At 47.6% G+C, this 14,442-nt stretch overlaps 7 protein-coding genes across 7 annotated transcripts; 4 read left to right on the forward strand and 3 right to left on the reverse strand.

Moving 5' to 3' along the window:
* Nucleotides 1–108: 108 nt before the first annotated feature.
* Nucleotides 109–1,356, forward strand: N7533_002883 (asparaginase ahrA; the record flags this gene model as incomplete). The annotated part of the gene is made up of 3 exons (XM_057099533.1): nt 109–274; nt 330–1,030; nt 1,084–1,356. 3 exons carry the CDS (start codon nt 109–111, stop codon nt 1,354–1,356), a joined length of 1,140 nt encoding a protein of 379 aa, XP_056964669.1.
* A 413-nt stretch (nt 1,357–1,769) lies between these two features.
* Nucleotides 1,770–3,275, forward strand: N7533_002884 (MFS transporter; the record flags this gene model as incomplete). Its single annotated transcript, XM_057099534.1, has 1 exon — nt 1,770–3,275. One exon carries the CDS (start codon nt 1,770–1,772, stop codon nt 3,273–3,275), a length of 1,506 nt encoding a protein of 501 aa, XP_056964670.1.
* Nucleotides 3,276–3,419: 144 nt separating this feature from the next.
* Nucleotides 3,420–5,416, reverse strand: N7533_002885 (MFS transporter; the record flags this gene model as incomplete). Its single annotated transcript, XM_057099535.1, has 7 exons — nt 3,420–3,463; nt 3,521–3,627; nt 3,686–3,817; nt 3,888–4,874; nt 4,934–5,092; nt 5,186–5,235; nt 5,396–5,416. 7 exons carry the CDS (start codon nt 5,414–5,416, stop codon nt 3,420–3,422), a joined length of 1,500 nt encoding a protein of 499 aa, XP_056964671.1.
* Nucleotides 5,417–5,608: 192 nt separating this feature from the next.
* N7533_002886 (uncharacterized protein) lies at nt 5,609–7,270 on the reverse strand (the record flags this gene model as incomplete). The annotated part of the gene is made up of 1 exon (XM_057099536.1): nt 5,609–7,270. One exon carries the CDS (start codon nt 7,268–7,270, stop codon nt 5,609–5,611), a length of 1,662 nt encoding a protein of 553 aa, XP_056964672.1.
* Nucleotides 7,271–7,551: 281 nt separating this feature from the next.
* Nucleotides 7,552–8,619, forward strand: N7533_002887 (nitronate monooxygenase; the record flags this gene model as incomplete). Its single annotated transcript, XM_057099537.1, has 1 exon — nt 7,552–8,619. One exon carries the CDS (start codon nt 7,552–7,554, stop codon nt 8,617–8,619), a length of 1,068 nt encoding a protein of 355 aa, XP_056964673.1.
* Nucleotides 8,620–9,146: 527 nt separating this feature from the next.
* On the reverse strand, nt 9,147–11,123 carry N7533_002888 (transcription factor domain-containing protein; the record flags this gene model as incomplete). Its single annotated transcript, XM_057099538.1, has 5 exons — nt 9,147–9,715; nt 9,778–10,040; nt 10,094–10,303; nt 10,369–10,956; nt 11,008–11,123. The coding sequence occupies 5 exons, from the start codon at nt 11,121–11,123 to the stop codon at nt 9,147–9,149; spliced, it is 1,746 nt and encodes a 581-aa protein (XP_056964674.1).
* A 1,415-nt stretch (nt 11,124–12,538) lies between these two features.
* Nucleotides 12,539–14,052, forward strand: N7533_002889 (uncharacterized protein; the record flags this gene model as incomplete). Its single annotated transcript, XM_057099539.1, has 6 exons — nt 12,539–12,641; nt 12,692–12,715; nt 12,771–12,842; nt 12,902–13,405; nt 13,462–13,622; nt 13,678–14,052. The coding sequence occupies 6 exons, from the start codon at nt 12,539–12,541 to the stop codon at nt 14,050–14,052; spliced, it is 1,239 nt and encodes a 412-aa protein (XP_056964675.1).
* Between the last annotated feature and the right edge of the window lie 390 nt (nt 14,053–14,442).

A 14,442-nucleotide genomic window follows, 5' to 3' on the forward strand; every position in this document is an offset into this window, starting at 1 on the left:
CAACTACCGATATCTGTTCTAGTAGTAAGCTATATAGTCCTCGAAAGACCCTCTCGGGCTAAAATATCAAGACCTTCTTGACACAAGCATCACGAGAACATACCAAGAATGGGTCTGATATTTAATACCCTCGCGATCTCCGCACTGGCTGCCACGAGCTATGCCTCTCCGCTCATTCATGCCCGAGCCTCGAACACATCATATACCAACTCCAACGGCCTCAAGTTCAACCACTTCGATGCATCTTTGCCTAATGTTACTTTACTAGCAACGGGTAAGCAGGCACTGTTTTTTTGGTGCTCATCAATACTCTAACAAACATATACCAGGTGGCACCATTGCTGGGACAAGTGACGACAAGACGGCCACAGCAGGTTACAAGTCTGGAGCTTTAGGAATCAATCAGATTCTCTCCAAGATTCCCGAGGTCTACGACATTGCCAACGTCAACGCCGTTCAATTTGACAATGTTAACAGCGGCGATATATCTTCGTCTCTTCTCTTGAACCTGACGCACACGCTACAGAAGACCGTTTGCGACGATCCCACCATATCTGGTGCTGTCATCACCCACGGTACTGACACTTTAGAGGAATCGGCCTTCTTCATCGATGCGACAGTGAACTGCGGCAAGCCAATCGTTTTCGTCGGTTCGATGCGCCCATCTACTGCCATTTCCGCCGATGGTCCCATGAACCTCCTCCAAGGTGTTACTGTGGCCGCAGACAAACAGGCCAAGGATCGTGGTGCACTTGTTGTTCTGAACGACCGCATCGTTTCGGCCTTCTTTGCTACCAAAACAAATGCCAACACCATGGATACATTCAAAGCCTACGAGCAGGGTAGTCTCGGCATGATTGTTTCAAACACTCCATATTTCTTCTACCCGGCCGTGCAACCGAACGCAAAGCATCTCGCAGATATGGAGGATGTGGACTCAATTCCCCGTGTGGATATCCTGTACGCGTATGAGGATATGCACAGCGACTCACTTCACAGTGCTATCAAGAACGGTGCCAAGGGTATTGTGGTATGTTCTCTGAACGACCCCTACTAGCTGAGATCGGGTGCTAATGAAATTAGATTGCCGGCGAGGGTGCAGGAGGCATCTCGACCGACTTTGGTGATGCCATCGACGACGTCGTGTCGCGGACTAATGTCCCTGTTATCCTGAGTCATCGCACTGTAAATGGCGAGGTTCCCACCGCTGATATCACGGGTGATACTGCGAAGACTCGCATTGCTAGCGGCCTGTACAACCCCCAGCAGGCGCGCGTTCTACTTGGATTATTGCTAGCAGAGGGCAAGGAGTTCGACGAAATTCGGAATGTGTTTGGCGAGGCTACCTTTGCTTAGATATTATCCCTCTCCGAGATATCTTAATAGCAATATCAATCCAAACTCCACTTCATTGACATGGGCTTCGATTAGAACTTGAATGTGTGCACAATGTTTTCTAATTCTTTTTTTTTCGGAGAATTCTAGTAAGTTTTACTTGCCCCTGTAATCACAGTATCTCCAGCAAGTCCATGCTGATTCCGAGTGACCCGCTACAAAAGTACAAGATTGCCTTTTGATATTAGCTGCTTAATCTGCTGTTATCCCAAAGGTTGGTGGCGTGGCATTCCATCGGCCGGATCCGACCTCCTTATCTGATCCCCGCACTTCCTCATCTGGGGAAGATCGATTATTTAGCTCCCATCGCCATCCTCTCTCCGGGGTCTCTCTTCTTCTTTTGATACCATGCGCTTCGTCGACTCTGAGATACGATGAATACCAATAATAGTCATAGTGAGGGCCCTGACGTTGTCACGGCAATCTCGCCGACCGATGTCGAATTAGCCCCCATCACCAATCACAGCAAACAGGATGATCCATTCCTGGTCGCATTTGCCGAGCCTTTTGATGCTGAAAATCCAAAGGATTGGCGAACTGGTCGTAAATGGGCCGTAACCGATGTGCTCTCTGCGACCGGCTTCAATCGAATAATGGTATCAACAATCATTGCCCCAGCCCTGTCCACAATCTCTGCAGAGTTCGACATGAATTCCGCAGAGTCAGCTATGGCCCTCTCCATTTATCTTCTCGCAACAGCGTTTGGTCCACTCTTTATCGGCCCTTTGTCCGAGGTCTATGGTCGCAAGCCAATCCTCCACGCTTCGAATGTCTGGTTCCTAATCTGGAATATTGCCTGTGGCTTCGCTAGAAATAAAGAAACGTTGATCGCATGTCGGTTCCTCGCCGGTTTTGGTGCTAGTGCAATATACGCTTTAGCGAATGGTGTTCTCGGCGATGTATGGCGGCCGGAACAGCGCGGACGCTCTCTTGGAGTGTACATGCTGATCCCCTTGCTAGGAGCCGCTGTTGGTCCGATCATCGGTGGCTTCATGGCAGATCGTACGACCTGGCGCTGGATGTTTTGGGCAACATCCATCTTCCAGGCTGTGATGATTCTAGTATCTTTCACGGCCTTCCAAGAGACATATGAGCCATTAATCCTGCGCCGTCGTGCAGAGCGAATTCGCGAGCAGACTGGCGACACACGATATTACACTGTTCATGAACGACTCCATGCAAACAAGTCCGCGCTGAGGATTCTCGGTCGCGCACTTATCAGACCTGTCCGACTCCTTGTTTCACATCCTATTATTCAAATCTCTTCACTCGTGTCAGCGTTCTACTACGGAATTCTGTACATTGTTCTGTCTACGTTTTCAGACCTATGGATTTATCAGTATCAACAGTCGGTCGAAATTAGCGGTTTACACTACATTTCAGTTGCATTAGGCGAGATTGTGGGAGCCCAGCTATGTGGAATGCTCATGGACTCCCTCTACCATCGCCTCAAGGCTCGAGCCAATGGTGAACATACTCCTGAGCTTCGAACGCCTTCTGTTTTTCCAGGTGCTTTTATCGGGCCACTTGGTCTGTTCGTCTATGGCTGGGCGGCTCATTATCGCCTCCATTGGGCTATTGTCGATCTTGGTGCTTTCATTACGATGCTTGGCATGCAAATCACAGGAATGCCACTACAGGCATACATCATGGAGGCCTATCCAGAGCATACAAGCAGTGCCGGGGCTGCCTCCCAGTTTCCACGTAGTCTGACGGCATTCCTGTTCCCTTTATTTGCACCGACAATGTACAAGGTGCTCGGGTATGGATGGGGAAACACTACAATTGCATTTATAGGCCTGATAGTCGGATTGCCGGCTCCTTTGATTCTCTGGTATTACGGTGCGAGGTTGAGGGCCAGAGCACAAGTAAGTCATTAATTGGTGGTATCCAATAATGTAACAATACTAGTATTCTATCTGCATTGACTGAATTATATATCAATCTAACAAGCTTTTAAACACTCCTAACGATATTCGACACTCAAACTAGATAGGAGAGTTTTTCGATCTTTGCTTTTGTTTTCATTTGAAAAGCTTGCTTTTGCTTCGAAGTAGAGGGCCATAGGCTCTGAAAACCATCGGTATCGGTATCATCAAGGCAGCTAGACACCCAAGTAACGTACATGCCCATTGAATACCCATATTTTCGAACATCTGAGTTGTGAAAAGCGGAAAACCTGCGGCCACCGTAGAGCGGAGAATGATATTGGCAGCGACTGTGGAGGCAGCGCTATTACAGATAGTCAGCAATTGTATAACTTTAGAACTCAAATAACAGAGAAACTTACAAAGGTAGATAAGCATCAATCAGGTAGTTGAAACAAGGAAGAAATACGCAAAGAACGCCGAACCCAACAAAGATCCCAGCGACAGTAGGTACCACCCAGTGTATTTTTGGATCGTAACCAGTCCAACCAAGCCTGTGATAGAATTAGCATGCCTGGACTTATGTCGCCATCTGGAAAATTGATAAATTCTGCCCAAGCTCACCAAAATATTCCGATGGTAAACACGGGTGCCCCAAAAAGCGGAGGAACCAGACGCCATTCAGCCACAGGTATGCCTTTGTTAGCTATCAACTTCTTTGCATAGCTGCCATGTTCCAGCAAGATAAATGTTAGTGCCAGGGCGACTCCGATAATCAGGCCTATAAAAGGCAATCCACTGATTCCGGCCTTCATCCCATACGTATTCTCAAAGACATATGGATATGCCTCTAGGAGTGCATAAATAAGCCCATAGATAAAAGACATATAGAGCGAAACGAGTAAAATGATCGGCTCAGTCAAAAGCATCTTCAGTGGACGAGTGAAGTATTTCGTAGCCATTTCTCCGAAATCCACTTCCATTCTTTCCTGTTTCGCATGGATGCCCCAGATCTTCGTTCGACGCCGCATTTCCGTGGCCTTCGTTATAAGTAGCACCGGTGCGAATGTTTCACGCAGAAACACAACCGACACTGCGCCTGTAACGAGACCGATGATAGCTGGAATGTAGAGAGTCCAGCGCCATCCCAGGTAACTCGTCGCAAGAAATCCACCGATGAAAGGTGCAGCAAACGGGCCGACAAAGACGGTCAAAGCATAGAGTGAGATGGCGATACCGCGTTGGGTGTTGTCGTATATATCTGCCAGTACTCCCGGGACGACTGTAAGCTGGCTCGCGCCACACATTCCTGCAAAGAAGCGACAGATGAGGAGTGTTTGGATATCTTTGGCGACAGCGGTACCTATGGTGAATATTCCACCGGCGAGCAGGGCGATGGTCAAGGGCCATTTCCTGCCATAAAGTTCAGATGCTGGAGCCCATATCACCGGTCCCGATGCAAATCCTAGAACAAAGAGCGTTGTACCCAATTTTCCGACTTCTGCTCCAACGCCGAATTCGTTGCTCGCGCTATCGGACCCTGGGGCGAAGACCGCGCTGGACAAAGAGGTTATGAAAGTACCCGAGCATACCAGCACGGCAGTAAAGAGTCTAATCAAATGGATAGTATTAGCAGCTCTCTCGTCATTCTGAGTATGAAGTTTGCGTACTTGGTGGGAAATGGCCAGTTGTAAGGATGCGATGGATCTTCGACTCCGTCAAAATCAACAACGTAATCTTCGAGGTCAGGAAGAGGGCCTGGCAACGGTCTGCCCCGTCCCATGGATATTTTTAGATCCATGGATTCTTTCACACCGAATTCCTCGCTGCTGCATTATGGTCCTGTCGTATTAGCTGTGATCTTTAACAATGAACCAGTGTTGTTGTATATCACCTTGATCTAATGGTTATGCACGTCACACACGGGTTCAGTCTCGTGGGCAAGTTGGAAGGTTTTTCGGCATATCTTGTGCTATGGGAATAGCCTTGGTTTTCATGGCAAGATTAAACAATGGCAGCCATCATGACTCGGGAGAAACATGGCCGGGGTTGCCTGCTCTGCGGATATTGCGGGACCGCGGTATTAGCGGGACTACGGCTTCGCGTTTGAGCCCCACCAAAGGACTACGTACCCGTTTCTGCTTTGCCTGCATGTGTTTAATTGTGGTTTGTTAGGAACCAATGGCCCTATAATAATCTTCGAATTCAATGACATAATCAGTTGAAATTATACAAGAGCGGCGATAGCAGGATGATAGACACAGCTGCAACTATTTTGTGATTGAATTCGCCTGATCGATTTTCCCATGCGGATAGAGTCTCAAACCCATGCAGTAAATCATGAATCAGGCAGATTCGCCCATAAAAGGTGGAACATCAATCATATCTGCATTCAAAAACTGGTCCAGGTCGACCCTTTGTAGCCCAGGTAAATCTGCAACTAGAGCACCCAGCCAATTGAACTCTTCTGCGCTAGGGGTCGGCTGAGAAAATATCTCTAATTGAGTCGCCTGTTGGGTACTTAGTGCCTCTCCCAGGATAGCTATATCATCCTTCCTACGCTGTTGGTGTAGCAAGACCAACAAGCAGGCCGCGCTATATGCCTCCCTCATGGTTTCGGTATCATAGGTAGATGCAACCAGCCCGAGGGTTTGCATTGCTTCTGGGAGCATTGAAAGCGATGGACGCGTGTCTATTACCAAGAGAACGCAGATTATATGAAATGGAACATTGGCGACTTGATGCCAGGGAGTGCAGTCCATGACCATGCTTTGTGCGCAACCAAGGCCTTTCTTGAGTAGTTTTAGCACTCGATCTGCAAGACCAGGCGATATATCCAGATTCTGGGTATGAATCCGACGAAGAATGCAAAGAACAAGATTGCATTGCGCCATGACAGATGGTGGCTGGGTGTGAGTCCCGTCTAGTAGTTTGCCCAGTGTAGTCGCAAGATCCGTCTCATCCTTGGATCTACCTGGGTCGAGACTAAGAGACACCGGGAGCAGACCCAAAACCTCGGCGGTATAATCACCAGCTTTGGGCGAAGGTGGCAGAGGTAGATCGTCCTTCTGGAATGAAACCCGGGAAAGTCCCAGGTCGAAGGACGTCCATACATTCAAATGATGGGCAACGCCGACGAGGCGTCTTTGAAGATCTGGATCAATCTGAACGCGGGGTGGAAGGACTGAATGTGACTCGGGGTGGAGACCTGAGGCTTCCAGGAGATGCATTAGTGTCGAGCTCGCCATCCAAGTAGAGTGTGGCGAGTCGGTCATCCGAAGATAAATTGATCTGAGTGCCCATCCATTCAAAAGATCGATTGATGGAGGGCCCGATAGGTGGTGCGTATCTAATGTGGAGCGCGCTGTGCGAACCAGATGAACTTCAGTGATGGTGGCATTGCGCTGCGAGAACAGACAGCCAAGAGCGCCCACGCCAGCTATGACACTGTCGAATATATCTGGTAGAAGAGGTGATTGCCATCTTTGGTTGAGCCGGTCGAAGAAGAGTTTTTGGTGAAGAAAACCATAACATGGATCAATCTTCTGGAAGTAAATTTGAGCTAGCGCTTGTATATGGTCCAGGGATGTAATCTCCACGATAGGAAACACCGAAGATGCAAGGGGCTGGGCAGATAACTGCCTTGATCCGATATTCCATCCAAATAAGTTGAGCTTCGGGGCTTTGGCCGAATCGATCTTCAGCCCCAGCTTTCGGACAAAGGCGGCGCCTGAATTAGCTTCCAAGCGACGGACCAGACCACTGGAATCCGGCTCAGTGGCAATAGGTCCCGGAGGATTGTGAACTGGGGGAGATGCAGAAGGATCGGGTGATAGATCGTGGACATTGTGAGACTTCCTCCGCCGAGCCTCATAGTAGCACTGGTAACCCCACTCGGTACAGGTCGTACATGGGTCACCACCATTGCACTTTCTCTTGCGTTCCCGACATGGCTTGCAAGCCAGGCGTGCTCGTTTTCGTTTTGGAGCTTGGGGTTGGGCCTCCATGTTTGTGTGGGGGTGGGAGGGAGTGGGAAAGAAAGAGGATCATCGGATCGTGCGGAAGTTGGGCGGTAAAGGCGGCTCTAGCGGAAATAGAGAGAGAAAGAGGCAATGACATGACTTCATCCCTCGGCTTCTCCAGTCTTCACTTCCTCAACCTCAATTCATATTTATCCTTGATTCCCTCCTTCGCATATTTATGAAACTCACACCGGGTAGACTTATCAATACTCTCTAATCGTTCTGTTCAAATATCCATCAAACACTGTTCTCCAACTCCTGCCAGTATGGCGACCAAACTCCTCTCCTGCTACCCATGGACCACCAGCCCGTTTATCGTCGCTGCGCCAATGCGTGTCATGTCCGGACCAGCCCTTGCCCTGGCTGTCTCCGGTGCAGGCGGTCTGGGATTCATTGGACCCGGCATTCAGACTCAAAACACACACGTGGACCTTGAAGAAACACTAACCCTAATCCGCAAACAACAAATACAACCTTCCAGCTTGAACTCACACACATCATCCTCTCTCCTCCCGGTTGGCGTCGGTTTTCAACTGTGGGGTGACGATATTGAAATTGCGACCGCGGCTATCCAGAAGTTTAAGCCATGCGCCGCCTGGTTATTCGCGCCCCGCGACGGTCCAGAGGAATACGATACTTGGTCCCGCAGGATCCGCGAGGCCTCTCCGCAAACACAAATATGGATACAAATCGGCACCTTGAAAGAAGCAAAACAATTACTTCTGATTTCCGAGAAACCGGATGTCATTGTTGTCCAAGGAGCAGAATCAGGCGGCCATGGCCGCTCGGAAGATGGGATGGGCATCATGTCCCTGTTTCCTGAAGTTGCGGATGCCATGGAAACCAGCCAGATTCCACTTCTAGCAGCTGGTGGTATCGCTGATGGCCGTGGAGTTTCCGCGGCACTATGCTTAGGCGCATCGGGGGTTGCGATGGGCTCTCGGTTCCTAGCTTCTAAAGAGGCCCGGATTAGCAAAGGATATCAGGATGAGATTGTGCGTGCGACAGACGGCGCGTCAACAACGAAAAGAACTTTGCTCTACAATCATCTCAGAGGCACTTTTGGATGGCCAGCGGGGTACAGCCCCAGGACCATCATTAACAAATCTTTCGTTGAACATCAAGGCGGCACCCCATTTGAAAAGTTGAAAGAGCGTCACGATGAAGCTTCGAAGCTGGGTGATGCGGGCTGGGGGCCTGAGGGAAGGCTCGCAACTTATGCCGGTGCCTCGGTCGGATTGATTCACGGTGTTCCAGCCGCCGAGACCATCGTGCAAGGCATCCGGAAGGATGCACTGCAGAGGATCAAGTCCCTTGGCTCTGTCGGGCTCTAATTCCTACTTACCACTCTTTTAAATTGACCCCAGCGTCACGGTGCTCATAGCCTGGTTGTGTAATAAATTATTTTCGAAATCTTAGATCAACCTGTGTCAAAAATGCGAGAAATATTCTAGAATAAATGAAATGCCAAGTGCGTAGGCATGGTCGATCAACGCAGATCTTTTAGTGGAGGCCAAACGGGCGATGGTGCAAAATACGAATGCTATTAGTCGTTTTACAGCCCCGGTTTGCTTTTCCATGCTGACTCTTTGGCATAGAGCACCACTATTATTGAAATTTACCCCCTGATGATTGGTTCATGATGGTTCATGTGGTCTCTAAGGAAGTTTTTTTCCTTTTCCTCTGCCTTCATTATTCTTACATCTTTTAAAGAAGCCACATATAATATATTTGTGGGAAATTTCATGTATTGGAGAGTAATATGGATACATTGAGGCGAGTTGGTCTAAGAATTAAGTCGATGCCAATGATTTCTTTAGAAAAAGAAACGCCAGAGCCTAAAAATAAGTGAAAATGGAGCCTATCCCATCGATCCAAAAATCTCCATCATCCACATATCATCGAACCCATTCGTTGGTAAGGGCTCGAGAGCGGAGGTCGGCGTCACAAAGTCTCCTCCCAAATCATTTGCCGGTACGTTCGGGTACCAAATTTCCATAAGTTTTGGCTCCCAGCCTTGTTTGATTGATTGGGTCATCCTCATTCCTTTTTCGAAGATATTCCATTCCTCATCGTTCACATTGAGTGATTCTGCGCATGTCTTCATTCCATAGGCGATACGATCGAGGATTTCAAGTATGTTGGCGGTGTTTCGGACCATGGTTTTATCCCAAGCCGGGTCCTCTAGAGTCGATAATTTGTAAAGAGTGACCAGAGCCCTTGAGAACTGGAAGTACATGGTAAATGGCATACCCAGATAATCCCCACCAGGAATGGTGATCCAAACATCAAACCAAGACTTGGCTGCGTGGAGGCATGTACAGAGACTTTCGAGTCGATGTAGCTCTGGAGAACTTGGAGATGACACATCCTTGAGAGCAGATTCATGAATAATAAACTCGGCAGTACTGATATATAGCAATACCGTATCTAGTAGTATAGGATAGTAAGCTTCAAGTTTGTCACTGGCAGTCATGGCTGAATAAACATACTTAACTGTTTGAGATGCTGCGGGATTTCTGCTCGCACGGAATCCAACTGTGCCTGAAAGGATTTTGTATAAAGTAAAGAGGGCAACTGGCCGTCCGCATCCCGTCTATGGTGATGCACTTTGTCCATCACCAGTTGAATCTTGACAAGGGTGACCAGAATTTCGTCTTCTGGGCACTCTTGGGCATCTAGGAGAACCTGTAGACTTTCTTCCATGTGAGGTGTCCATCGTAGCGCGTCGATTCTAAACATTGTCAAAGCAACGCTGCAACCGAATGTTAACTTGGGTCCACATTCATCCTGGGAGTACGGACATACCAAGATGTCATCAAGAAACAGCCAAGCGCAGCTCTTCGTTCCTCAATCGTCCTTGTAGTTGACATTGGCTGTTTCCAGCCGACAGCACATTTGAAAGCCTGCATGGTTGATGGCTCTTTGGGAATTGCCTGGTTGATTCCGAGGTCACAGACAAGTCCCATGACCACGTGCGAATAGAAATTAAGAAATGGTCGCCGGGTATATGTAGTCCTGAGACTATTGTGAGTATGTACTGGCCAGGTGTTTATTTCCCGATAATCTGGATGTTAACTCACCAAGTTATGAATATCATAAGCCCAAGCAGCATATCCATGCTTGGGGCAACCTCGACGAGAAGCTTTTGGTGGATAAGAGTCGTGATCTGAGTAAAGACAGTATCCCTTTTGTCAATTGCAGGAGTTAAGACCGCCATGATAGTAAGCCAGACAAATGGCCTCTCCACGCGAAGCTGTTGGGAAGTTATATGGGAGGGTATGTGGATAAAGGGAATAAATGTCATGTTGGAAGTGCGAAAGCTTCCCAGTCTTTTCTCGGACTCCTCTGGAGTAAGTTGAAGCGAGTTGCAAACATCGGCCATTGAACAATCACTTGATGATGACGGGACAGGCGATGGAATCCCAGCTGGAGTGATGATGGGGTGGTCCGTCTTAGACGAATAAGGTGGCGCATTTTGTGCAGGCATGGCAATCGAAGTGGCGTTGTCCCAATCTGTGGGTATTGCAGATGTGCCGCCAGTAGTTTGGAGTAATGATACGATATTGTCTAGCTTAGCTTCAAGCTGTGCAGTCCTAGAAGCCGAAGATCGGCCATTTCGTTTTCGCACCGTTGGCGATGGCCGGCAGTCCTTTTTCAAACGCTGACATCTACGAAAGCATTAGTCCATCTGACAGCAATTGTGAGATCTCTCGACTTACCTTTCACAGCCATGGCCTCTTTCTAAAAGAATGCATTTGCTTTTAGCGCGAGAACAGTTGATACAAGCCCGGCCATACGGTGCCGGGGTTCCACTCGGGTTGTGGTTGACGTCCATCCCGAACTCCGACCGTTGGATTTCGGGATTCAGGGTAACACAGTAGATGGACAGAGAAAATATTTGTGAGGTTTTGAGCCACCTTCAAACGCTAGATATTCAGTCACGCGTATAGGCTGTAGCGAAAAGAATAAAGGGAAAATCCCCCCAACACCCAACGAGTCATCCTGAAGGAACGGCGGGATTGGGAAGATTCGAATCCAAATCCGTCCGATTCTGCGGCTGGAAAGTTTATGACTAATCTTTTTATATTGTACCTACTCTCATAGTAGTTCTTTGCGATCAGTTGAGCCCAGTCAAATGCGCATAGATGCGTAAATGCAAGCTTTGCATTTGTTGATTGATCTCTCTAGTCTTATCTGGACAACTGGCTCCCAAAATCCATCACAAAATATGGACGAATCTTCGGTGATTTCTAATCCACTCGTAAAAGATTTTCGGCCGTTTGTCCGTCTCACCTACTACTAGTATATCGGAGTTCGGGATTAGGATTCATTCAACCCCGTCCCACTGTAGCCAACGTTCCAATCAACAATCACCTTCCCCTGTAGTTCAGAATCCTTCGACTACTTTTGATACCAAAAGAGCTTTATTTTGGGGCTATTTTAGAAAAAGGGTTGCTATAAGCTATTACTCCCAGAACTCTCGCAATCTCGCAGTATTGTTCACCTCTTAATTTAAAAGGCCCGGTCGCAAACAAATTTCTATGGCCTTTTTATTTTATACAACATTAGGATTAATTGATTCTATTTGACTTAAGCTTTTCAACATGGGAGCCAACGACTTGGCCCCTGTCAAGTCCTTTAGCCATGATTTAGTACCTGTCCAACAAAAAACATCCAAGGAATTCGAGTCAAGCTCTTCTTCTCGTCTGTCCATAGATGGGATCCCAGAAATTACGAACGCATCTAGCGCAGATGAGCAAAAATACTTGACAGGAGTGAAACTCTTTTTGGTCGCCGGTGCAGTCACTTTGGTTTGCTTCTTAGTATTACTAGACACTGCCATCATCGTCACGGCATGTCTTTATTCCAACCCTCTTACCAGAAGAATGCTGATACCTGTACCATGCTAGGCTATTCCGGTAATCACGACAAAGTTTCATTCACTCCAAGATTTGGGTTGGTATGGTAGCTCTTATCAGATTGCGAGGTAGGTATTTATTTCCGCTTCTTCAAAAAGTCCTCATCTTCTGCAAGATTATTAAGAGTAAGCTAGTGCTTGTCTGCAGCCTCTTACGGGTAGAATCTACACAAATTTTACATCCAAGGTACGTATTACTTCTGTACCTGTGTAATCAATCTGTTTTCATTTTCAATGCGCGTTGACACGACGCTACTAGTGGACTTTCTTGGTTTTCTTTTTCATTTTTGAGCTAGGGGTCTCTCCTCTGTGGCCTTGCTACATCATCGAAGATGTTAATTGTCGCCCGAGCGGTTGCTGGAATAGGCTCTTCTGGACTCATGAATGGAGCATTGACTATCATCTCAGCATCCGCACCAATGCACAAGGTTCCAGGTAAGCGTACTCATATGCAAGTTTAGATATTTGATTAACAATCTTGAAAGCTCTTTTCGGCATGATGATGGGTGGTAAGTGACAGGAACTGGGTCGACTTTTCAGGCTTTTTTTGACGTTTTATTGTAGTTTGCCAACTAGGTGTCGCCTTCGGTCCACTAATTGGAGGTGCTTTTACTCAATACACTACGTGGAGATGGTGTAGGTCCTTCTACTTCTTCGAGAGCTCTCTTGGTCATCTAACCCTGAGTTTTATAAAGGCTTCTATATCAATCTTCCCATTGGCGGCGTGGTTGCGCTGATGCTCCTCTTTATCGAAATTCCTGATCAGATCGCCAAGCCATCAATCAATTCATCGTTTGAGACAATCACGCGGAAACTTGACCTCACTGGCTTTGTGCTTTTTGCCCCAGCCGCTATACAGCTCCTTCTTGCCCTTGAATATGGGCAGAATGAATTTGGGTGGAAGAGCGCAACCGTCATAGGTCTCTTCTGTGGTTTGGGTTGCACTTTTCTCGTCTTTTTAGCTTGGGAGCATCATCAAGGTGACAAGGCCATGATACCTCTAGCCATGCTAAGACAAAGAGTGATGTGGTCTAGTTGCTTGGTCATGCTAACTATCTTCGCGATGGTCCTCACTGCTTCATACTATCTACCAATTTACTTCCAGTCGATCAAGAATGAGTCGCCCACAATGAGTGGAGTGTATATCCTTCCTAGTGTTTTATCACAGCTAGCCTTTGCTGTGATGTCAGGCCTTCTCAGTCAGTGATTCAAGAAACTTGAATATCGCTATATGCAATGCTAACAGTATTTGCAGTCGGCAAGCTAGGATACTATCTTCCTTGGGCCATCTTTTGCGGAGTGGCCACTGCGATCGGCAACGGCCTCTTAACAACACTTTCCCCAAATACCTCAACCGGAAAATGGGTCGGTTATCAGATTCTCATAGGGGCAGGTCGGGGAGCCGGGTTTCAAATTGTAAGAGCCTTCTCACTGTCACGAATTGATCAATACTAATACCCATATAACACAGCCACTCATCGCTATACAAAACAGCCTTTCGCCTAGTCAAATATCTGTTGGCATGGCAATTCTCATGTTCATCCAAACACTTTCCGGGGCAGTGTTTCTTACATTTGCGGATGTGATCTTCTCCTCAAGTCTCAAAACACTGATCCCTCAAGATGCACCAAACGCCAACGTGGCTGCTATTATTGCCGCAGGCGCGACTGGTATGCGTGATGTGGTTTCAGCCGATGATCTTCCGGGCGTTTTGAAGGCTTATGCGGGGAGTGTAGACCGAGTTTTCTACATGGCGGCTGCTCTCAGTGTTGTCTGTGTGGCTTTTTCGTTTGGAATGGGATGGAAAGACATTCGGAAGAAGAAGCCATCTGGTGAGAAAGTCTGATCATGCACTCAGGGTCCGGTTTTCGGGCCTAGCAGCTATTAGCAACTTGAACTATACGGGAGCGACTCATAGACATGGTTCTACTTTCAACGCAAAATGTAAATGACAATCTTCACTCCGAACCAATACCAGCCTTGTATGTGAGTTTAAGAAACATTTTTGCACCTCTAGTCACGAATGATGGTCTCTTCAATTGTCCCACGATGAATTTCGTGAAGCCAGGTGCAAATGCGGCTCGTTCGGAAAGTGGAAGTCAGAGTGCGCGTGTCTCTCCGAGTCAAGGCGCTTATCCTGGTATTGGCATCATAAAGCCAGACTCTGGGCCCTCATAAGTCAATCTGGATTTTGAAGGATTTGAAAGGCGAACCGAGCCTAATTGAGATATCTATA

The sequence above is a fragment of the Penicillium manginii genome (assembly GCF_028828005.1).
Source record: "Penicillium manginii strain IBT 31320 chromosome Unknown utg000002l:1.0-5564898.0:1.0-5567710.0, whole genome shotgun sequence".
Taxonomy (NCBI): Eukaryota; Fungi; Ascomycota; class Eurotiomycetes; order Eurotiales; family Aspergillaceae; genus Penicillium; species Penicillium manginii.